We start from the raw sequence: 26,332 nt of genomic DNA, 5'->3' as shown, positions 1-26,332 counted from the left end.
ATCTACCAAATCGTAGGTCAAGCGATATCAAATCTTTTGTGTAATAATTCAAAAAAGTTTTCTGTTGGAGTAATTTTCTTTTCTATGATTTTTTTTCTTTTTGATAAATGTTCATCTCGATGAAGTGTTTTCGAATAATTTACCATTTGATTAAATACTCGGTCGTGAGTTGTTACCTCATTCCGTTTTCCATTATGTAGTTGAAATTTTCATCTGATTTAACATTCTCTTCGACAAATAGTTTCTGATTAATTATAATTCGTGCATTTATCACTGATGAACTTTTGGGTATATTACGAAACTGTGTCATAAATATAGATTTAATCCCATTATTATCTTCAAATTAAAGATTAAATTAAAAAATTATGCATTATTTCTATATTTTAATATATATATATATATTATACATTTTTTTAAACAGAAAAATGAATGTTAGGTTAATTCATAGCAAATGCTTAAAACACCGTATTAGTTTTTTATAAATAAATAAAATACTCAAAATGATACAAACGTAAATTGCAAAGAGAGAATTTATAAGTGTAAAATAATATTTATAAGATTCTCTGCAGTTGACGTAAATAATTTATATTAATTTATTCCTCGTATCGCTGCGAAATGATGTGCATTTTAAATTATTGATTTAGGTAAATATTAATCTATTGCTAAAATTATGATATTAATTGATTTTGCCATACATATGATCTTACATGTATCTTTAGTAAATAATATTGTTTAATATGATGTAATAGATATTTGGATCAGTGATCGTGTTAATCTAATCAGTGACGTAACTAACAGATGTGTTTGCATCCACGTTGTGCATGACACTTTACGTACGTGCGTATAAACGCGTGCTCTAAATTGCAGATCGTAAGATAGAGGCAAATTTGTACGCTGCTGTTCTAACGTAGTTTACGGTAGATGAGTACCGTTTGGACGACAGTTGTTGCAGGTATATCGAATCGTTTACATAATGCATATCTTGGTATCTCCTCTCTGCAACTCTTGCAGCTTCAATTTACTAAAAGTTTCGCAAAGTCTTACCAGAGCTCAAAGTACAAACAACATGTCTTTGGCCGGATATTAATCGACGTGGGTGGCGTACATTTGCATATTAATGAGTACCGTAATGTGACGTATATGTTCACCTCGTTTCGGTTACTCACTCGACTGTGATCGATTAGTTTCAGTAGAGAAGAGAGGTCAGTTCTCCTGATTTCGCGCGCCTGTGAACGCCTTGTCTTGATTGGATTTACTAATTATGACGCGGAACGAGATGTGCTAAGACGTTGTCTTATTATATTATTTTTGCTTTACGAACATCATAAATTTCTTAAGATACATCTTTTGAAATAAAGCACACAGTCGCGTTATTAATTTTTTTTTACGGTTGGAACGAGCACGATAGGAATTAATCATTTCTTATGCATCATTTATGACCTACATTTCTTAATATATTTTTGATACTAACATAAGTGTGTCAGTCTGATTCTGGTTATTTTTAATGCGTAAATCGCATTTGTAATTAACATTTGTAATTAACGTATACATTCTGAGAAAAGTTTGTGGTATTTGTGATTATAATTGCATCGTAAAATAATTATGGTTTACTCTACTTTACTTTAATTAAGGAAATTCTATTTTTATAGTTATTACTACTATAAAATCAACAATAATAATTTTATTTATAGTTTTATATACTAAAAAAACATAATATATAATATATAAATCGTTTCCCTGAAAACTACTATAATTTTATAGTCGTTTTTGAGGAAAACTCTTTTTGGTACATCTTATGTCTGTCTTATCATGCATTAATTAACTTTACTAATGAAAAAATAATTGAGCACGGAAATTTAAATATACCATTGTTAGCACCATCTAAGTTAACCGCGGGAACTTATGTATACACCTAATGCCTGGTTCCACCAATGTAAATTAACTTTAATCTCGGTTCATTTATTACTCTTCATCTTTTTCTAACTCTTATAATTAGAAAAAAATAAAAGTAAATTAAATCGAGATTAAGATTAATCTACATTAATGGAAACGAGCATTAAATGTATAAATAAAATTCCCGCGATCAATTTTAGATAGTGCTAATAACGATGTATTTAAATTTCCATATCCAATTATTTTTCTATTACTGACGCTGGTTTATTTCAATTAAACAATTAATTACATATATTTAATGTAAATGTTGAAAGGTGCATATTCGTTATTTATTACATTAATATTTTGCTTTGCTATTTTTATCGGGGGGTTTTTATAAAACTGTATGCCAGTGAAGCAACCTGCAGAATAATTTATGAGACTTATAATATTATCGGAAAGAACGTGCTAAGCTTAAAAGATTTGAAAGTGATGATTTCGATATGAATAATATAAATCGCTGCGAAGTATTTTTTTGCCACGGCATCCTTATGCTGGCAAAAAGTTAAAGATTTGAAAGGGAAATAATTTGATAGAAATGTTTATACCGTTTTTTTTATATATCAATAGATGTATTTAAAAAAAACCGTGAGTATACTTATATATTTAATAGATCTATAAATATAAAATAATTATTATTAACATTACAGCAGTAATGACTAAAAATGGAGCTTCTTACCATATTATTCTACTGTATAGTTATAGTCATAAATACCAAACTTTTCTCTTAGCGTGAGAAACGAACATTTGATGATAAATACGCAATCGGGGGGGGTCATGTGATATTTCCCCTAGGACGGAAACGTGAAAAGTGAAAAGTTACGTGAACTCTACGATCATCTACGATCGCGGTGTCATGTAACTCTTCCAACCGTGAAAATATGATATGAAATTGTTTACGTGAACTTTTTCGCCATGATCCGTAGCGGAAATTTGAGGAATTAATAAATATACTTCGAAATTAAAATAAATGTAGTCTGGCCATGTTATGTTCTTTGATAGATTATCTTGGCAGATATACGTACTATTATCTAGAAATAAGTTAACGTACTGTGAATATCGACTTAGAAGCTAGCGCATCCAAGCTATATACATAATCGCTATGCGTGAAAAGTTTCACCTTAATAAAAAATAAAAAGTGAAAAGTAAAAAATGGAACGTGAAAATTTTCACGTGAAATTACATAATCAATCACTAAAGCATGGAAACACGGTTTTCACAAGTATCTGTTTTTTATAAGTTTATTTATTGTTATAATTGACATCTCATTAAACTATAAAATAAATAGATTAGCGTCAAATCGATCGTTAAGCAAATCAATAATGTCGTTCTGTATATATAGTACCTGAGTTTTCAACTGTCTGCTCATATCGTGTCATTGCCGGGCTCATCAGCAAGCCGAACGCCAGTTGCAGCCCATGAGAGATTAGATGCACGAGAATCGTTATTATGATAATAACATATCCCCAGCCACCTTCCGGATAGTAATGCTTATTGAGCGTAATTTTTTTTCGAGCGTTTATCGCAGTGAAGGATTCCTCTGCCTCCTCCACGTTCTCAAGGTGATCGAACAGATTCTCAGATTCGCCAACGCTGCCGAGGCCTCCCTCGAGAATTAGTTGTTCGGAGAATCGCCTTCTCATCATCTTAGGTGTAATCGGAAGGATGCTATTTTTACGGTCAGTAAAAGCACTGGTACTTTTTCTGTTAGCAGCGAGATGCGCATTACTGTTAGATTTGTTAGCAGTTCGAGATTTACTATTTTTTGAATCTTTAATATCGATGGGCGTGGAATTCTCAGGATGAAACGAAACGACTGATTGTGTCATGTGAACTGTCGCTTTCGGAAATGTTCGCGGACGGGTATTACTAGCGATGATTGGTTCTGCGGCACCTCTGGTGCCTTCGCAGTTTCCGATTGCATCACCGACGAGTGGCTGCTCGGAGAGTCTGCGATTATCTACGCGGCCGATCTTGCAGCCGCGCAACGAGTGCGTTTGATCCGAGTACCGACGCTGGGGTATCGGACCGGCGGCGATCGAGTGCCGACGCTGAATCGTCGTCGTCCCGTTGTCCCCGATGTCGACGTAAAGGCTGCCAGCAGAGTTTCTGCCGGAGGAAGGAGGCAAGAAGCTCTGACAAGTAGACACAGAGTTTCCGGAGTCTTTCCGCCTCGCGCCGACTCCCTGAACCGAGTCGGCCCTGGCGAAGCAGGAGGACGTGGACGAAATCTTCCGGCGCTGATACTGACACTGAACGCAACGGCACCGGTATTGGTACGCGGAGAATTGCGCCAGGAAGCAACGGCATCGCATCATACGTGATAGGATCTCCGGATGCGCTAACAGTAACTCGGGCAGCTCGATCTCGCTCCATGATTTCGCAATGTCGCCGGAAGACTCTCTCGTCGACGCCCGTTTCGAAACGAGGCTCTCGGTCGACGTGCGAGTCTCGGATTCCACACTGTATATTTTCCGCGCGATGCATTCGCGTTGCCGGCAGCAACGTGCCCGCGTTGCATCGTCACGATGGGGATAGGATTCCTCTTCCTCTGGCTCTTCGTCGTTGTCATCTTCGTCGAGCGAATTCTCCTCGCTCATAGCCGCGCTGTAAGAACGGCGACGTTTGCGATATGCCGGTTCCTCGTACGACCTCGCCGAGTCAGCTTGTTCATCCATTTCGCGGTTCGTTTCTCAAACTCTTACAATTGAAGCGGATGCAGTCTCAGAATCTACGTGCTGAGAAAACGATTCGAAATCGAGTTATGTTACTGTTACGCGCCGTCGCTTTACTTATCGCGATATTTAAATGAGTCACAAACAATGCAGTCTTATCGTATATATTTAATCTGCTTTTCTTCTAAAAGAGGTGTTTATGATGCGTTTATCTCTCTCTCTCTCGTGCTCTTATCTGTTTCTAAAGCAAATAAAATTCACTATCAGTGAAATTCACTATAGTATTTACGGATACGCGTAGCATGGTAACAACGATACACCGGGAATGCGAAGCACTTTTTCACTCATTGTAACAATTCCACATTTTTCAAGTTTTGGTATTTATTCTTTTTTTTTTCACTTTTGTAATTGGATTCATCGTGAAAGGGTGCCTACAAATAAAACCGAGTATTAAGTTACACCAACATCGGTGGATTGCAAACGAGAACTATCCTCGATGTGTGAAATCCAGCGATGTTTCGTAGGTGCATCGCAATTCTTTGCACGCATTAGGCTGAACGTGAGCCGCGCGACGCGTTTCGACTGTCGATTCGTTGTCCTGATTTTTCTCGCACGTACGTTTTACGATGTTACGCATGATAGGTATTGTTCTTTCGTATGCATTAATCCCGAAAATAGTAAGCCCCGGATGAAAAGTATCCTTACGTTTTCGGAATAAATGATGATGCTAGGAAATACATACAGAAATTATTATCGTTGGAAAAACTTACTAAATTTTTTATTATGAAATGAGAAATTATGATCTTAGTTGATACAAACTTGAAATTTGATTGCGGTTTATAGATTTATATTCATTTTTATCTGCGTTATGGAGTTAATATCTATTTATTACTGTAAAAAAGATTTATTTGTTTTGTTTATTCGATCGAACTTTCTTACCTCCTATATACATATACTAATTGAATAAAATTTCTTAAAATTGTATATGCAAAAAATGATGTTATTGGTAGTAACTAATAGCAGTTTAATTGAAAATAATTTTGTTAATTTATAATAGTATTAATAAAAGCAAATACAGCATACTGTTGTTTTAATAAAAACTGTTTAACAAGATTATTTTTTTCTCAATTAGATTGCTGTTAGCTAATATTGTTAATACATCGTTAATACGTCTTTTTGATGTAGTATTAATGAAAAGTAACATTGAAAGAAATACTTTATTTCGTCAGAATCAAAAGATTCTGTGGAGATTGTAAAAACTGCGTTTGAACATGACAAGGCAAACAAATTGCGGTCAATTCATTGAAACTTGGCCTGTGGGAAACGCGGCAAGAAAATCAATGTGTGTCAGAGGTGCAAAGTTGAGTATAACTTTGATCTCAACTTTGACTACAGTTATCGAGTTTCTTTAGAAATGGTAAGCATTATTTCCTTTTAATGTTACTCAATGGCACATTTCATTTTAGATAAAACTTTTACAATTATTTTATTGTTATGTAATAAAGTTTCGTCAAGTTATATAAACTGCATTCTTAAGAATTCCTGAGAAATAAACATTACATTGAAAAAAATTTACTATTTAGGTACTATTTAAAATTTACTTTACTTAATAAATATTTTTTTAAATATTTATAAGTAAACATTTACTGAATATTAACATATGTTTATTTGATACAAGAACCATTAATTTAACTATTATTTTTTTCATTGAGTAAATGTTTATTTACTGTAAGTAAACTACTTACAAATATTAAAAAAAATATTTATTGAGATATAGTAAATTTTTTTAGAGAAACATAATAGTAACAGAATTAAAATTTTTTTGTATATGTAGGTCTGGTTTGGATTTATCATTCAGTATTTTCTAATAAAAAACTAATTTATTTGTTACGTCAATATTTAATCTATTACGGATTTTATTTTGGATAAAGCTTAAATTGAAAACACACTCTCTCAACTGTGCTAAATTAGAATTCTGATATTAGAATATTGAATTAGTGATAATAAAATTTTCTATTGTTTTATCATTTTTCTAGTGGTAAAAAATATTTTACCACTGGCACAAACTCTTTATTTAAAAAATGTGTAATTTTCCAACTTTGTATGAATAATAGAGAGAGAGAGAGAGAGAGAGAGAAAAATATAATACTTTATTTTAATAATTTTATATATATTTTTATTAAAAAGTATGAAATATAGGTGATAAATATAATAGACAATATTTACGAGGATCGCACATTGATTGAAGATCTGGATTTCTCGAGCTTTCATCTCTTCGCTCTGTGTCCAATGTGTCCATAGTACCTCTGGGATTATAATTTATGATACGACTAGATTTGAGAGGGTGTATGAATAGTTACGTGATCAAAATATCATCCGTAAGGAGACATATCCAGGTCAGAATTAGGATACTTATCATCGTCAAGATTTATCTCGATTTACTTCGATTATTTACCTCCGATGATGATAAATAGTCTTCTATTAGTTCGTGAAAAATAACGATGTTGTTCAAGAAAGATAGAAAGTATAACATTATTTTAACTAAATATGTAATAAAAAATATTTAATAAAAATAAGACTTTTTTTCACACATGAACATCAGAAATCAGCTGCAGTAATAACATACTGCAGTTTATTTTTAAATTTAAAAAATTTTGATTTATATTTAAGATTTATCTGAGAATATTAATGAATGATTAAAATTTTCATAAATACATTTGCGTTAAATTTGCATTATCATTCATAATTAGCATGTAGAATTTGTAAATAATAGCCACTGACAATTAACGAATAGAATATTGATGTGATACACATATTACCAGAATACATAGAGATTTGATTCATCAACTTTATTATATCTATCGGGAATTGTATTTATTTATTATGTTATATAACTAAGTACTATTATATTACAAGTTTTAGATGTTTAGATAAAATTAATTTCCGATGCATTAAGAATATCAAATTTCATACCTGCACTGTGTAACGGGGGATGTCGGAACTGCAATTCGGCTGTTATATGCCAGCATCCGGGCGCGGCGAGTTGCAGACCCACCCCGATGAAATGCACCAATACTGAACACGTGACAATGACATATCCCCAACCTCCCTCGGGGTAATAATGCCGTCTCAAAGTAGCCTCCTTTCTGAAGTCCATTGCCGGTCGCATCGGCGATAAATCGTAATTTTTTCTTTGTTGCTGCAGTTTTTTGCTATTTTTATCCACGTTTCTTGCTTCCCCGATTAGGCGGTCCGCGTACCAGGTATCTTTGCTTTGATGCTTCTCGATTTCCATTTTTTCGCGTGCGATCAGATCGCTTCGAACGCTACGCGCGTTCGTAGCATCGTTTTTCTTGTTCTGCGAAGGGGAACGAAAAGGATCGATCTGCGAGCGAAGGACACCCTCGGACGTGCACTTTGGACAGGCATGAAGATCATTCTTCGATGAAAATGACATGGATGTCACATAATCGTCATAGTCCACCACCTTGATATGCGGTGGCGAAGATGTGTGTCTCGCTGAGGATGTGGGCGAAACGAGAGTTTGATATTTTTTCCTCATCTCATCTGTTTCTCGCGTTTGTGAATGATTTGTTTGCGCGATGCTCACTGTGTGTTGACTTTCATTTGCAATATTTACTATGACATCAAAAGCATTCGTTTCTGCGAATGAAGGAGATTTATTTTTCAGTTGTGCGGATACTTCCTTTCCTTCCTCGACATGCACATTTTTCGAAAGCAACTTTGAAAAGTCTATATCTGATGTAGTTCTCGAGATGGAGTTTCTTTTCATATCTCGCGTCCTTGTTTCATTATTAATCTTTTCGAGCGAGTCCGATTTACATTTCAATGGATTTCGGACGATGTTTTCTTCTAACACAATGACCGAGTTTTGATGAGTTGCAGTTGTCTCGATTAAAGAAAGACTGCGCGGCATGAAATATCGACTGGTATTTTTTATGATCTTCGTCTCGTTAGTCACATCGGACGAATTCTCAGAGAAATTCGCGGGTTTCTTATTTATAGATGGCCTTCCGTCGATTAATCTTCGTTTTATCATCACGGACGTGACTCCTCCTGGGGCACATCGATCTAGAAGGATGACTTCTTCCAGGCAATTAGATCGCGGTGCAGTTTGTTCCAATCGATATACCGTCTCGCGGCTCGTTGGGATAATTGTAAAGGCACGAGATAAGGGATCAACGCGCACCTTCACTTTTTGCGGTGCTCGATCGGGCCAAGAACTGCTGTGCCTCATTTTATTACGTCTGTGTATTGTCATGCTATGTTAGAAACTTTTACGGTCCACTCGAGCGAACACATTGTTGGGTAAAATTCTTTCCTGTATCCTTTAGTGGATAGATAACTCTTGTCCTCGAAGGTGAGGATTTGGCAATTCGCCTTGCCATACCGACGATTTGTATCCGTGTGGAAATAATAGAAATTATAGTCGCTAGTAGAATTTGTCGGGAGTATTTAATAATATGTAAATGAGTCGCATTCTTGATGCAGTATACGCGCAGGGCACGCGCATACGTGTAATCGTGCCGTAACTCTTCGTGGTAATCGTACATATTTTATACGTGTCACCAGACGTTTGCGACGTTCACTCTATATATTTCCACTAGAGTGCGTTTAAAATAAATCAAAAAGTAATTCTGAGATGTTAATTCCTTGGAAATCCTTCTACCACCATGAATAATGTTTAATTTATTTTAAGACGAGCTCGAATTAAAGGAAGATTTAATATTTGTGATATGAAAAATGTAACGAAGCAATAGTATAATCGCTAATTTTAAGAATTTTCGCGGGCGAAATGCGGATACGAGTGTTGATGTGATTGCAAATGTTTATTGCGCGAGGTAATGATCTATAACATCCGATGATGGAAAGATAACTTCCGAGATGCAAGCGGTCCTGGCGAATGCGCCAGGATGACTGTTACGCACGTGCTGCTTACTTGCGATCAACCCTCTCTCTATGTTCTCTCTCTTTCTCTCTCCCTCTCACTTTAGCGGATGGCAGGCGCATGCTTGCAGATACCCGACGAATCGCGAAAGCTATGTTTTCCAACTTTTTTGTGCTACAATATGAGCGCTCGTGTCGCGTGCTCATATTGTAGCTCATATGCCCCTGATTCTCGCGAATATCATGACGCGCGCATAATTTAGCAGAACACTTCTTGCAGATTTAGGCCTTGATTAAGCTAAGCTCTTAGTATCTGTATTTTATGTCGAGCTTTGTTAATGATTAAAGATTAACCTTTTACAGGATAAAATTGTAACGAAAAAATAGTATAATGTAAATCTGCAAATTTGTGTTTGAAAAATTTTAGAAAAATGAATCAAGTAAACATATATAAAATATATAAAATAAAAATAGATTCTCATGAATGTTTTCTCTTTTTTTAAATTTAATATTAAAAGTTGTTTTTTAAAATAAAATTATTTAACATGTTAGTTTTAATTAACTGGATGTAGTTGACAGATATGATTCCATATGAATCTGGCACGAAAACGTTATTTGTATGCTTCGTAAATTTCAAATGATGTCTCTAATTACATAATCCGTAGAGTGTAGAGGATTGCTATAAATATACAACTTGCGAGGTTGAGACTAATCCGCACAGTCATTTAGATTTAGTAAACGAACTCGAGCTCATCATACTGTACTCACATATGTTTACATGTGCACATATTTCTCTACACATACACATACATACACACGTTTAAGTGAGTAATAGTGCAATAGATAGTTGAAAAGAAATAAAAATAAAAGATTAACTATATCAGTATTTAACTATTTTTTATAGAAATAAAAGATTAATTATATAAATATTTAATTATTTCTTACAATTTCTTATAATTACAATTAGATATAAGTTCATTGATAAATTTGAAAAAAATTACACATTTATAATATCATAAATCATCTGTAAATTGTCTTCTTCATACAATTTCAACTTCATAATGTTTTAAATACGTTATCTCAAAGAAGCATTACATACTTTCTTGACGTTGAACGCTCCAATTTGTCTCGCGACGAGAAAACTGTAGTCTCGGAGAATTCAAGCTTGTTTCTAGAGCCATCTCTGTAATGCTATTATGTTTTCCATTTACCCCTCATCGTGCAGAAACTGACCTACCTTTATGACGCGTGCGATCAGTCGTTCACAATAATACAAGAGAAGCGTCGTTTAAACAAGAGATACAACTTGGGGCGGTGACGGGATGAATGATGAATTCTTCAACGGGAAAAATGGGTAGTGAAGTGCAGAGGTAGAAACAGACACAGGAGAAGAATCGATCTCTGAAGAAAAGTACCCTGGATTCCTTTCCAAAGGAGGAAAGGAATAGAGAATCGTAAAAATTTGTTCGCTCAGGAGATTACTTGCGGCGATGTCATCATCGACGAGGTCGGCGATCATGTTTGTTCAACTGCTCGGGTTTTATAATATGATTTCTCCACGGAAAGAACGATTTTAAAGCATTTAAAAATTTAATTAGATACACATCTGAAAATAAATTTGACCATCGAAATAATTATGTAGGAATTTCAATCGTGATGAGCAATATTGCAAAAAGTTTTGACATTCCAGCAGTCAACTTGAGCGTTCTACATAATTATTTTGATGGATCAACAAAATCATTTTCAGATCTATATATCTAGCTAAATTTTTAGATACTTTAGTAAAATTGATCTTTCTGTGGATACTTTTTCCGGAAATAACAGCTCAAGTTGACCTTATTCAAGTAAGGGGATCGCGATCAGAATGCAGGTGCACACGACTGACGGAAACATTATTACCGATGATATATGCGAATTCCATGCGGAAGTTTGCGGGGATGAAAGATAAAGCTTTCATCATCGTCATGACATCGTCGTCGTTTTCGTTGTTGTCGTTGTCGTCGCTGACGCGATATGAAAGGGATAGACAGGGATTCGGGCATTCGGTGCATGGTAGTATGCTGATAAATTTAGGCAGGCGATGAGCACATGTACTTCCTTTAGGCGCGTACAGCCTCTCTTAAAGTTCGCGTGATTTATTACCGCATTAATTCAGGATCGGTCTTAGCTCCAGCGAGCGGTGAACGTGACACCGGTGCGAATTTTATCACGTGTTGTCAGACGAACGTCTTTTCGTGGATACTTTGTTAAGTGGAGCACGGCTCCTCGTCGTCGTGCCGCGCGAAAATATTCTGTGGTCGAATTAACGTGCCTCGCGCGAAACGTTCAATGAAACCCTTCAGGCGTGACTTAGCGAGATTACTTTGTCAGCTTGGAAAAAACGTTGTAACTCAAACGCCGCAGATATAAATCAGTAAAGAGATACGTGCGTTAACGTGCATGAGCTGAAGGATATAATGAGATTTATGATGGATTGGATGCTCTTCAGTTAAAATTTTAATTCCCGAAATTGTATACGCCGCGAGAATGTTAACTCATTTATATCCAACGTTTCGCTTTCGCAACATGTTGTACCAATCGTAAAGTCTGTATAACAATGCAATTAGATCTAACCATGAATGTAAAGTAGCTACTTGCACAATTAGGTTGTGAACATATTGCACTATACATAGCTGTAACCAAATATATGTTTTCATTTGGTACCTTTTTTGCGAATATTGAAGTTTATGATTTATTAAAGATGTTCTATTTTTTTGACAAAAACTATATAAAATGGAAAATCTTTATGAACTAAAAATGTTAAAATTTTAGAGGCTAGAAGTAGGATTGCCTCGAACTCTTATTAGACTAACAAAATGGTTGTATAAAAATCGTGATCGATAAAAGAGTGAGTATATATGGGTTAGATAAATTTATTCAAATTGACGACCGGCGTGACGAGGCTAATCTTGAACTAGGCGAAAAATCAGGAGCAAGATTTCCATGGTGTAATAGCAAGTTTGTGAGTATAGTGGCTGGCGAGTTTCTCTCCATTTTAGCGATACGTTATCAGGTTGATCTGTCTCGCTTGTACGAGACATTATTGTATGTATGTAACTAGAACGATCTAGATGCGTATGTTTCTCGGTGCTTGCAACCTGTCGCCCTAAATGCCGAAAGCAACCCCGGCTGATCGATATACTTGAAGAGTACGACGGAAAACTTTTTCTTCGTCTTACAACCATCGCGTCTCTTTAAAAGTTTGCGAGTTCAGTTATTGCATTTTGAAGTTGCAGTGACATTTGAAGAATCGGCGAAGCGACGTCCAAGAGTGCCTGGCACGCCGTGAATGTCTGGGAATAATTTTAGCATTCCGCGAACTGACTTATCTCCTTCTCTCTTGAACGGAAATGGCATTCCGCTTTTATCTTTGTGCCTTGTAACAAGTTTCAGAGAATGCGAATACGATGGCTTTCTTATGATCTATTAAATCTAGTTACGACCTTGATCGCGCACTTGCACTGCGCCCGATACGAATCGTAAAACTTATCTAAGAGAATCGCGGTCGCATTTGAAACGAATCGTACCTTTGTTTGCTTCCGGAATTTATCTTCCGTTTCGGATGCTTTCGCACAGGAATCGTCTCCGTCTCCGTCTCCTCTTCGATTTAATCTATGAAAAATATGTTTGATGACGGTTGCGCGTAATGCCGTTCTGCATCGAGAGATTCGATCTGAATCTAATCAGTCGATAACGATAGCGATAGAAATTCCCTTGGAGCCGTTTGAAGCGCGAGGCATTTGACCCTTGTATAGAACGAGATCTTGAACGCTAATGGATGACCACCAAACCGCCACTTTAGCGAGATTGAAACTGTCGTTCACACGTACCGAGCATGATGGATGCGGTGCTTTATAAAGTCGTTCGCTTCTCGTACGTACTCGTTAACTCAAGAGACTCTTACCTTTCCTATTCTTTCCTTCGCGTAAATAGCGCGTTCGTTTCGTCTCATTTGATAAACGTGTCAGACGGCTGAAGTCACGACGGCGCGAAAGGCAGTTATAGTTGTTAAAGTCGTTTGAATATTCGAAGCGCTCCGAGTCTCATGCCTCGAAAGCTATCATCTTTGCTTTTGTCGTTTTAGATGGTTTCCAATTATTGCGTCCGACTGTTACAAACTTAAGCATCAATCTTGAAGGCTCATCAAACGCGCTTTTGTCATTTTAAATGCTTTCCAATTATTGTACCTCAGCTGCAATAATTTCAAGCAGCAAGACTAAAAAGTATGAAGCTTGCTTTTGTCATTTTACACATTTTCCAATTATCACGCTCGACCGCAATATCATTTTTTACTTGTCAAGGCTGAAAAGTGTCAAGCTTGCTTTTATCTTTTTACATGTTTCCAATTATTTCACTTGACCGTAATAATTTTAAGTATAACGCTCGAAAAATGTCATTGTTACTCTTGTTTTGGATCACTGGTTCTTGGCACTATCATTTCTAGGTGACCTGTTTCATTTCAAAGGGGACGGTATGAATGGTAGAGGGGAGAAGAGTTTAGATTATTTCTGTACCGTAACTTTAATAGGATAAATCAAGTCTTTCTCTCTATTTTCATATATATATTATTAAATTATATCTTTTAAATTTTTTTCTGAAGCAGCTGCTAATCAACATAACGCTAATCAACAAACTTAAATTAGTAAAAACGTGAATAAACTTAATCGGTCTGCTAAAAGAACAAGAAAATTATTTATGCGTTTACTTCTAATTCATTTTGTTATTATATTAATGCAAAGCAAACATTGAATATTAAATTTAATATGTTTTGATATTTTGACTATTTAAAGATAAATGTTAAAATTATCTTAAAGGATATTGCAAGGATTGGCTGATAGATAATAAGAGACGAAGATTTCAAAAAGAATTTTTATTATTTACAACATCACTAGTCTATGGCAGGGCATCAAGATCGGCTAAGGCGATCTTCATCCTCGTTTTCAGTTCGTCCGCGTAGCGTAAAGCGGATTCGTCGATCCTAACGTCCTCCATTAAGAGATCGCAATCGAGATGTCGGCTGTCGCAAGCTCGGTGATGGTGTTTGAGCACGTCGTTTGAGTCCAGATGATGAGCCCGTATAGTGGATGGGTTCAGCGTGGTTAGAGCATAGTGATTGTGCACCGTTAACGCGCGCTTCGTGGAGACGAAACTTTTCACCGAGTCGCCCTCGGGCGAAATACTGGCCGTTCTCATGGTATCCAGATAGTCTGTATACTCGGCCGAGCGACGGATCTTCTCATCCAGTCCGGTCAACCGATCGGTTTGACTCCTATTTTGCAGCTCGAGAAAGAAATAGGCGTTCCGTACAGAATACGAGGCGAAGTCTTTAAAGCTCCTGCCCAGCTTCGCGCGTTCATCTAACAGCAATTCGTGCCAGGTCTTCCGGCGCGTTGGCACAATCGCCTCATCGATGTCGATTGGTACCACAAACTCCGAGCGGTAAATATTTTCATAGAAGCAGTGATTGTATGGGATCAACTCCATTCGCCTCTTCGTCCAGATGTCCTCGCTGAAGAATCGCCTTCGGGCCGTCTTCTCGTTTGGCAAATCACCCGGCAGGTCAAGCGTGAACCATCGCACCACGTTCGATCGTTCGTATAAGCGTAGCACTTTGAGTACGTTCTCGTGCACGTTGAATACGTAGAAGTAAAAGAACTGAGCGCCTAAAATACGATGTAGCTCGACGAAAGCTATTAGTTTATGCGATATATCCTCATCGAAGTCCAATCCTTTAATGCACAGAGTGAATCTTCCGATCGGCAAAAGTCTCGTCACCGAATTCCGAGCGAATCGTTAAACTATGACTAGCATTCTCGTAGCAAGAACTCGGACCTACATAAATCCGAGATGTATGGCGTATTGAGCCGTCTAACGGCAATTGACAATTCACGAGGATTCCGATATAACTGTTCGCCATCTCACCCCATTCGTCCAACCAGATTGTCGAGATGAGCGCCTCCACGCTCAACGATAGCATCCCTCCGTTCTCCCAATACCTGAAACGTAATAAAACCAAGACGCTTAATCTATCTTTTCCGATCGAAAAGACACGTTAATGTTGAGTATCCTACCGGAAAACACCTGCACGCATGGTGGAAGGCATTTATAGAGACATTTATAACGCGGTCTCTCAACCGTATATTTTAAGCGAATATGCTCCATTTCGCGTCGTTGCTAATGTTTGCTTTACTCACTCCTAACGCTACTTGAAATAACTAACTTGTGTACGTTCAACCCGCGTTAACAAAGTTTAATTTCACCGAAATTAATAGTATAAAATGAATTAATATACTTTATTTAATAAGTTTGATATTAACGTGTTTTTATGTCCTATATAATACATCTATTTTAAGTATATTAAAAAGAAGCAAGACTCTAGCATTTTTTTTTTAATGAAGAAACAAACAGACGAATACGCAAAGCAATTTTATATTTCAACTGATAACATTAGGAGTTAAACATCTGTTATTTTCAATTTGAAAAATAGTTTAAAATTGTATTTTGTTATGTAAGTAAGGCAGAGATAAGCATGAAATTTAAAGCATATTGTTCAATTTTTACAACTTAATTGACAGTGTCATTTTGACTAGATAATAGAAATAGAAAAAATATTTATAATTTTATTAAATAATTAAAATAATAAATTTAATTATAATCTCATTGAATTTTCGTTAGAGAAGGTTGATATTAATTTTGGTCGATTTGTCACTGCAGAGGCAATAGATGACGTCACTCGTTTATAAGCAATCTTTAGTGATTCTCTTTTCCTTGATACTTAACGTTCGTCAGAGATAGACGAGTAACGGGCTGCATCGCGACATGAAAAATGGCTCACCATATAGTGCAGAAGAGCGCGGAGGACGGCAGGGCTCCTCGTTTAACGCCAATCACTCTGATGCTCGGGTAACCAGCGATTCTGAGGTCCAAGTGGGCGCTGTACAGGAAGAGCTGTCCCGGGATTGTCTCAAGCCATTTCGTGCCGGGCAGCTTGTATGCGTTTAACGCCATTCCGCGCGTACCATTACCGTCGCACTGCTTGGTGGGCCTGTAATCGAGTGCCAATCTTCGGGCCCACGAATAAGCGACGATGCTTCTTGTGCCCGGCGGTTCACCTCCTAGAACATGCGCAAGGAATGACGCTAAGTTGTTTGATCGGAACGAATGGAGAAAGCATTTGGAGAAGTTAATTATGTGGCTTGGTGAAGAGAATAATGCTAATTCAAGTTTTTGATAAGAAAGTAATATGCACACATTTCGTACTAGCTATCAAGGTCCGTTTATAATACACGTAGTAAGCTTGATTTAAGAAGTAAGAGTAAGAAATAAAATTAATTTATTTCGCTTATGCCTATAGGCTCATCTACAATATACGTAATAAGCTTGGTTTAAGAAGTAAGAATAGGTATAAGAGTTTAGAGTATAGGTGTAGATGTAGGCGTAAGCGAAATAAATTAATTTTATTTCTTACTCTTCTTACTTTTTAAACCAAGCTTACTACTATATTGTAAACGGGCCTTCACAGAGTCGGCATTATCCTTGTGCTGCGATTTATATTTATATTTTTAAAAATTATAATTAAAACTTCCGATTTTTATTTTCCTGTTCAAGTAGTGTCTCATAAAAAATAACATATCTAGCGTTCGTATTCAGCAAATGCATTTTGTGTCGAACTACTAGAGATTGTTATACGTATTATATTGAAGTAAAAAATAAAAAACTGAATTAGTGAATTGTTGAATTATAGTATATTATTTAATAATTCTTTTTCATATGATGAAATATGTATCTTCCAAATGTATAATATATTTGTAGGAAAATAGGTTACTGTTTTCAGATACTTATAAAATCAACTCTGTTAAGCTTCTTATAGCTAACAAAGGAACATTGTCGACATAAGATGCATTTAAGGAGACCCTATTAGCGATATTTGTGTCATTTCTTCTTTATCGTTCATTAGACGGAAAACAAGGATAGAATGACACAAAGAGCGCTAATTTTCTCCCATGCTCCTACAGAATCCATAAATATGGATAAAATTTTGTGTGAGCTTTATTTCATATCCATCGCTCTTAGAAAGTATAATATTAAGCAATTATAAAAGACAATTTTTAGCACGTGACACTAATATTTTAATAAGGGAAAATATTTTGAATAAAAATTTGCAAATAAGTTTAGCTGCAAGTTTGGCTGCAAAGCCAAAAATCGTAAACAAATAGGATTGCAAAATATTAGAACATTATTAAAAGATATTTAAACATCTTTTTATCATTAACAAAAAATTTTCTTCCTAAATTTTTGCATTTTTAAATATGAACATTGAGAAAAAATTGTTCATTTGACTAAATTAATTGGATTGTCTTTATTTCTTTTAAAAAACTGTTTATTTGACCAAATTAATTTAGCTCTTTATTTCTTTCGATGAAGAATTATGTATTTAAATCAAATATATCATATTTGGCTTAAATACATATAATTTTTCCAACGAAAGAAATAAAGAGCTAAATTAATTTGGTCAAATAAACAGTTTTTTCTCAGTGAAACGTTAGACATTAAAATCATGTTAGAATGCAATGTTAGGGCAATATTTATAGTACTCGTACTTATATTTTATTAATATGATACGCTGATTTTAATATATTACAGAATATAGCATTATAATTTATTTATTTAATAAAATTAATTCTGCTGGATTTAGCATTTACAACATTTATAGGCATGACGTTGCCTTCATGTATTTCTAAATTATCCACATTTAAAGGCGAATAATGCATATTCATGTAGTTCGAGTTACTCTATACTCAAAGTTTCATCCGAGTTAACTAGTTAACTAGTTTCGGTTGACTATGTTTTCTTGTAATAGCAAGTGCCTGCGCTGCCGTCAATACACGTTGTATATATAATAAACTGTATACTGTCTGTAGCTTATCAAAACTTTTACGTTATTACACCGATAGTATCGCTCGCATTCCACTTACTGGCATATCATCTTATCATTTCTCTGCGAGTGTGATGTCTCGGCTGTGTTCGTTTTACTAAATGTCGACTTATTGTCGAAGCCGCGCGATCGATTCTCTATCTTATCCGTCACGAGGATCATGAATCAACGCAAAGACATTGACTCTATACACAACCGGACGGAAGTGACGTGTCTACGTGCTAGAAACAAACACACCGTATTATAAATACATTCACGATCGTTTAGTCTGTTATGCTTGCGTTAGGAAACATTCGCTTTAAGTATCGCTCACTCGCTTATCAGTGCCGCACGATAGTTCTCATAATTGCAATTTCCATATATTCCAGCGCGACGCTCTAGTGATATTCAAAGAGAGAAAGGCAGGTAGAGAAAATTAGTTGGGCGGAATTTCAATCGTCATGACCACTAATTAGGCTCCCTAATGTTGAATACGCCGCATATCCAGTATTCCGCGGAGAAACTCGTTCTCAGTGTAATCATGAGCTAAAATGGACCCGTAGAGGAGATATTCATTCTTTTTTTTCACACATTAATGCATTTGTAGAATACGACAGGGTTCGCACAGACACGTCCAACTGCGCTCTACTCTTTGAGAATGATAATAAATCTATACCGATGATGGCTTTAAAGACTCTCGTTACGTCTTGTTTATAATTATTTCTACGAGACTGGGACCCGTGACGGCGGCGGCGGCGGCGGCGGCCAGACGAGGAAAAAGAGAGAAAAAAAATAAGACGTCACGCGCCGTGTTGGCGTCTGCGGGTAAATTTATGGCACTATATACGTTTCGTGACTCGTCTCGTTTGCAATTACTCGTCTTCAACGTATATGGATCGCGAGCGTTATTGACGGGACGCCTGGGACTATTTCCCGAACGATTTCGACGTCGAGGTAACGAGACTGGTCGAGCCTACTGATCCATGGAGTCCGCGGGCAACGGGGTGGATGATGGTCCCGTCATGGTGTGTCGTTAAAAGTCGGCGTTTGACCCAACCGGGACCGACGGTGGGTATTACGTGTTTGCGTGCCGCGAGTATTCTTCGTGACTCCATGCCCTTTACTTGCCCTTCTCTCCTCAACCGTTCGTCGCGGCCACGCTCCACGAGGTTTACGAGAAGGTAAACGCGGCCCCACGAGAGAGGCATTCGTACCATGCTAGGAATACGATAATGCACACCAGCGTTCTCATGGAAATCGCACTGTCAGGGCGGAGAGTGAATCTACAGCCGGCTACAGAGATAAATCAGCAAATAAATCGTGTTGATTTTTAAGGTCCGTCACTAATTAGTTAGAAATTACTCTCGACAAGAGGAACACTTATCTTTAACTAATTGAAGTGCGTGACCTCAAAACACGGATACATCTGGATAAGAATCGTAATTATTACCTGTGAATCGTTATTACCCGTGTAATTAACTGAATCTACTCATTTCCACATCGTAAAAACAGTCTGAATTCATGTTCATATTCTATATACATATAACGTTAAATAAGTACGCGTGGCTATTTAATTCTTATCCATGAAAGACGGTCTTCGTATAAGATAGACAAATCTCGAGGGTTTGTTGAGCTGGTCCTTGAATGAAATATCTCGATGTAGTTTTGGACTCGGCCGTACGATCGACTGTCATAATTCCTGCGAAATGTTTGTATGGTAAAAGCGAAGGTGAATTACGCGAAAGCGTACGAGTCAACGGGCGGTCACTCGATGAATCATGTCATAAATTACGTCGACTAATGAAGTCGCTACTACCAAAGAACAGCGGCGAGATTTACGTCCTTGGCAAGCTTTATGCCAAAGCTTCGGGGTTTATTTATAACTTCGTATCGCGTTCCTTTTGCGCTCGGGCACTCGGTGCGTTATCTTCGTATCTTTTTAGCTTCTCTCGTGAGGGAGGGGGTGCGTGTACGCACATTGCGTGCAGGGCCTTGCTGAATCTTTGCGGTGCGTAGCGCAGGTTGATCGGTATCGGCCCTCGAAGCGAGCTATTTATGTGGTCATATTCGTTGTTAGTATTAGAAAGCGTAACACCCATGCAATTATTCGCGATGAACGTGCATTTAAAAAAGCAGATAGCAGCTCTTTATTATTCGCTCGGCCGGATAACATTTCAATGCTGAGAAACTTCACGTAACTAGGAAATAGCGTGTAGGTACTGAACAACAAACGCTTGCGGGTATTTCGAACAAGTTTATTGCGTGCGAATCTTCTTTCATACCGTGTCAAGGAACTTAACACTTTACAAACCGCAACCTGTATTAAACTATAGTAATATTTGACTAGTAATGAAACAAATTACAATATGGTGAGTCACACATTTTTTTAATGTTAACAAATGCTAATATAAAATCACCGATTAAATTTAAGTATCTTGTTTTGTTAATGTAAAGTTTACATTTTTTTTATTATCTATTGTTAATAGTTATTAGCTATAACTTTCTTTCATAATTTCCTTTTGTTTCAGGGCGTCGCTATTAAATACATAAAAAGATAGACCTTTTGTTCTACATGAGACATATCACGTGTATCCGCGATCACGCCCGTGCGTTTATAATATTAGTAGATAATTTTTATAAAACGTTATGTATATAATAAAATATTTAAAAAAAATTATTAACAATATTTGCATTGCTTAGATTTGAAATTTGTCAATGATTAAAATACCTACGTAATGATTAAAATTTTGACCAGATAATTTCAATTTTTATAAGCTTATTGAAATCAATATATTTTATTTTTTAAATATTGTGTATTGAATTTAAATTAATATCTACACTCCAAATTTATTGGGAGTGAAATTTCACTTCAAGAAAAGTGATAGTTGCATTAGTATGGCAAGAGTGAATTTCACTTTACTCCTTCAAAGAGTGAATTTCCTAAAAGTTCAACTTTAATGATAATGATCCTGTCAAATTTGTTCGTTTTATGCAAAAGCATGTCGAATGAGCCTAATTTTCGTCAAGATTGGATGTAGGGGGGCTAAAATTAATATTTACATTTAGTCTCTTCTTTCGGAGAGTGAAATTATTCATTTTCCGCAGAGATTGAAAATTAACTCTCACTTGGAGTGATTCTTCACTCTTTAAAAATGAAAGTCTTGTTTCACTCCTTCCGGACCTGCAGCTACCACTCTTCGGGAGTGAAATTTTCTTCCAAAAATTTAAAGTGTATTGTGAAAAATGTATTTTTTAATCTTTATATATAAAATTTATACATTAAAATGTAGCATTGTTGATTTGATGGATACAGTAACTCATGGAAACAGATTGTTGCCTTAATAACTAAAAGAAAATTAAAACGTTCTTCTTAAATGAGTTCATTTGTGAAGACAAATTGTTCCTCAAAGTTTTTTTAGTGGTAGCTTTATGAACTCAAAAAGAATTCCTTTCTAATAATTCAAAAAGGATTCCATAGAAACCTTCTACTTCTTATGGAGTTAAATTGAAGTTTCTGTGAAAGAGAAGTTTTTTTTGTTCGTAATAGGTTTGAAAAGAATCGCTCGATACGTAGCACCGTCGCTAAATGAACGCGACGGAATTGTATTTCTCGTAAGTAAAAACCATACAGGTAAGACCATATAAGTAAAAATCATATAGTTAGAGTAAAAAGCGCAACATTATGAGATTTTTCAATTATGTCCTAATGCAGAGTTTTTTTAAATGTGCCACTGCATATTGGTATAAAAGGTCCCGAGTGTGCCGCAAAAATGTTAGAAAAGAAAGCGAAAAAATTTGAAAATAAGTTAGAAAAATGAGGTGCAAAATGAAAAATATTTTAAAAAGTGTGAAAATTACTTAAGTAATGTCGTGTTTGCTCTCATTTTAACTGAAGCGATATTAATTTTAAGTGAAAATCGACCGAGAAATATTCATAAATGAGCGAAAAAGATCATGTTTGATCAAAGTGGGTCATGGTACTTAATAATATTTTTGTGTAAATAATATTTTACAATTTCTAGTTAAAGCAAATTGCGCAAATTCCGATTGTCTTGAAACAGTCTTCAACTGAAGCTGAAATACATAATATAGGTAAATTGACTGGCAATTTAATAATATATTGATGTTAATGAGCATTTCTAAACACTGTAAAAAATTTATTGCAAAAAATATTGCCTCAGTCGGGATAATATCACCTTATGTCTCAATGGTTGAATTTGTAAGACGCCTGCATGGAATGAGAAAATTCCACCTTCAAATCTCGACTGAGATGATATTTTTCGCAATAAATTCTTTACAGTACTTTAAAGATGCTCATTAGCATCGGTATTATTAAATTGCTTATTAATTTAATTTATGATATTACACATTCCATCTTCAGTTTGAGACTATTTCAAGACTGACAAATAATCGATATGCTTGAACTGGAAATTAAGAGTTACTTATTTATGTTTATTTTTGCTGAAATATTATTTAAAAGCTATTTTGACTTCATTGCGAATTCTTACAGACTATAAAAGGATTTTTTTTGTATCTAAGAAAAGAATTCAGAATTAGTTCAAAAGTGAAATTTTTTGGAGTTCTTAAGAATGTTCTTTTAGAATAAAAATGAAATGGGAAAAGAATATATTTCATAATTTACTGAATCAAAAAGAATTCTTTTTCGATTCTTTGTACTGTCTGAGTTCTTAAAAAGAAATTTTTCTACACTAAGGTATATACTGATTTTTTTAGTTCAATATATGTATTAATATTTTGTTAACTGATTAAAATTCAAAATTATAATTCCGAAAGGACAGAATTATATTTACTAATTTTTTTTCTAAACAATTTAAGATAAGTTTAATTCGATGAAAGGTATTAATGATTAAAGTTATTGCTTAAACAACGTGTTTTCCGAGAATTTTTCAAGAAGACTAGGAGGAGAAGTATACGGTCTCAGATTTCAATAAACGACTTCACAGCAAAATCACTCAAGTTCAAGAGGTTAAACTCATTCGCGAGACATCACGTTACATGAAATAATATCGATTTGTCTCACGATTTTATCTATAGTCACGACTAATTCGCATGGCAGCAAAAATCCCGCTAGATGCCAATGCGTAGCGTTAGCATTTTCAGGTTGTGTCGGTGAACCGTTCGCCGATAACAAAAGGGCAAGGGTCGCAGCAGTTGCGCTGGAGGAGGAAAATTGCTTACCAGGCGTGGGAGGAGGATCGGTCGGTGGATCCGGGAGTCGTGCTGGCGGCGAGTCCAGCAGAGTCAGAATGCACAACGCGGTGACCAAGACCGCGACGAGTCCCATTCTGCATAATCTCCTCGTTCCCGCGACCGGCATGCTGCTCGTTTCCTTTATTATTATTTTTACCCGCGAAAATCTTCATTCGTCATGCGCGTTCGTCACGAGCGCAATGGCGACGACATGTCTTGGACAGTTTTTATTTCGCGAGATTCCTCTGTAAGCGGAGCATGCCGATAATGCACCTCAGCCACGAACGCATCTCGGACGTTGACACGACAGGTCAACGCTATGCATTCTACACAGTTTTCATCTCATTCCGCATGCGATTCTTTCATCACGCGATATGACGCACGTAGTCTTTTCAAGCGGTTTATAAATTCGTAGTTCGCTCACATGGTCTCATTTTATTCTTCCTTTTCCTGCGACATTCCTTTCGTTTTGTTTTCAAATTTCTTGATTTCATTCACTCGCGGCGATGTGATTTGCATAGAGATTTAGCTACGGTTTGCTAACGAACTAGTTGCAGGTGATTATTCGAGTTGCTGCCTACTTGGCGGCACGAACTTGCTCTGGATCAGGTTCCCTTCATCTCTCGGGTGATCTCATCCAGATCGATCTGTTGGCCGCCTTTGGCTCGGCACGCGTTTTCGCGATATATTGAAGAAATTGGTGCTAGTCACATGCTTAGTTCTTAAACGATCCGTTCGTAATAAAATCAGTGCATTTTTAATAGAACAGAATAAAAGCGCGGTTTAAACAAAGTCGCTCTATCCGCGTGTGGGTTCCGGAATCAACGCACGAATCTGTTTCTCCGCTTCGTTTCGCGCGTAAAAAGCGCCGTACGCGATGCCTCGACCTCCCACGCGATCACGACGACATACTGCTGCTTCTTCCTCGGCTTTGTAGGTAGACGACGACCATGTATGGTCGTCCTGAAAGGTTCGCGTTTTCCTGCCTCCGGGCTTTCGATAATTCAATTATTCCAATCCGTTGCGATCGATCGATCTCCGTGTCGAAGGGTTTTTCTGACCGATTCCGGTTTTTTTTTTATTTTACGATTCATTGAAGCGTGAAAATTTTTGAAGAGCCCAAAGGCTATACCGTACCGTTGCGATCGCATTTCTCCGTGGTAAAAAAGCGTGGCTCACGCGCGTCGCACACGGGCGTGACCATTTCGAATTCATTTTTGCCTCGGCCTGTCGATTTTAAACACGGCCACCGAAAGTGGAACGCTGAGAATGATGGCGCGTCTCTTTTTAATCGTCACATTCCACGCGCAGTTGGACTGATTTCGCAGGCGTGAGAAACGCGTCTGGAAATTAAATTTGCCGCCAGTCGGCGTCACGGTGTAATACCCCCGATATAAACTGTTCGCAAACCAAACCCAAGAGCGCGATCGGAATCTCTCGCGAATTAATTTACGATGTCCGTTTTAATCCGTGGCTCTTCCCAGTCGAGCACCGTGACTTCCCTCGGATTATCTTCTCGTGCACTTCGAAATTAAATTCTCATGACCGCGAAACACATGGGAGATATAAATTGCGAGAGAGCTCGAGCTTGATCTTTACGATTATCTTGATTTGCACTATTTTGTTGGCTTTTGGTTATCATTGAATAGCAATTAATAGAATGCGTTTCACACGACACATTACACGAACCGGAGGACTCTCTTTTTAAGAAAGATTCTTTATTATTGTCTATCCCTCTTTTGTTCCTTTTCGTGCCGGCGATATCGTCGCTGGTGCATGAGGGACACGTGCACGTGGCTTCTCTCTCGCAGCTGCCTGTTGGCTGGTTGCACGTGGTCGGCGGATCGACCGACAGGATTAATGCAACCTGGCCTGCGCGAGAGTCGAGAGCGTACTGCGTTCGAGCGGGAGGTTAACGCGCCACCGGGGCCTCGTACGGAGGTAAGACGACGACTTTGGACCCGTTGCCTTAGCATGCCTCACCAATGCGCCTTGCTATACTCCGTCCCTACTCGCCTTTACCTTGCCTCGCTTCGACCTAGCTCTTCTCGACTTGCTTTGACTTGCCTCTTAGCTTAGCTTTATCCCACTCTTCGGTTGGTTGGTTGGTTGGTTGGTTGGTTGGTCGGTCGGTCGGTCGGTTGTCGATTGTGCTCCTTGTCCACCCTGACAACGTTAGTTGAGTTTACCTTGTCGCAGCCTTGTGAATCGCGTCGCGTTTCACGTGCTCCTCTCTTTTCATGTCTTCTTCGTTCTTTTTCCTTGTCGTTTTGCACCTCCGTTTTGTCGCTTCTGTATACCATTAGTCTCCTCTAAGCTCATTACGCAGCACTAACTAGTTTTTGTGGTATTTCTCGTTTTGATAAATCGATTTTCGACTAATGGATAAATATCATTGCACAATATATAGTATATTTATATTAAATTGTTAGATATTTATTGTAGAATAAATTATCATGAATTGATATATCTCGTTACTTTAATACGTTTTCTATTTTAAACTTTAATGTTGCATTTTTTCAGGATAAGTTTAGCAAATAAATACGCTAAAATTTTCTATATTACTTTATTTTAAACATATATACTGTTTAAATTTTAAGATTTTTATTTGAAACAATATAAGTATATTTTAAATAACAATAAAACGATTTAT

The 26,332-nt window shown here is 36.7% G+C and overlaps 2 protein-coding genes across 2 annotated transcripts; both read right to left on the bottom strand.

Annotated features, from left to right (window-relative positions):
- Window positions 1-7,533: 7,533 nt before the first annotated feature.
- On the bottom strand, window positions 7,534-8,889 carry LOC108722039 (uncharacterized). Its single transcript, XM_018446939.1, has one exon. It carries the CDS (start codon window positions 8,887-8,889, stop codon window positions 7,534-7,536), a length of 1,356 nt encoding a protein of 451 aa, XP_018302441.1.
- Window positions 8,890-14,447: 5,558 nt separating this feature from the next.
- LOC108722046 (uncharacterized) lies at window positions 14,448-25,617 on the bottom strand. The gene is given in 4 exon segments (XM_018446951.1): window positions 14,448-15,308; window positions 15,310-15,550; window positions 16,390-16,669; window positions 23,668-25,617. Coding segments are annotated over 4 exon segments (1,521 nt in total). The 5' UTR covers window positions 23,807-25,617.
- Window positions 25,618-26,332: the final 715 nt, after the last annotated feature.

Source organism: Mycetomoellerius zeteki, unplaced genomic scaffold, assembly GCF_001594055.1.
Source record: "Mycetomoellerius zeteki isolate Tzet28-1 unplaced genomic scaffold, Tzet1.0 scaffold191, whole genome shotgun sequence".
NCBI classification, from domain to species: domain Eukaryota; kingdom Metazoa; phylum Arthropoda; class Insecta; order Hymenoptera; family Formicidae; genus Mycetomoellerius; species Mycetomoellerius zeteki.
The sequence above is the reverse complement of the archived record's forward strand: the minus strand, read 5'-3'. Positions and strand labels throughout refer to the sequence as shown.

What these genes read in the sequence shown, in the direction of transcription:
- LOC108722039 (XM_018446939.1), bottom strand. Translation starts at nt 8,889, where the DNA reads ATGACAATACACAGACGTAATAAAATGAGGCACAGCAGTTCTTGGCCC.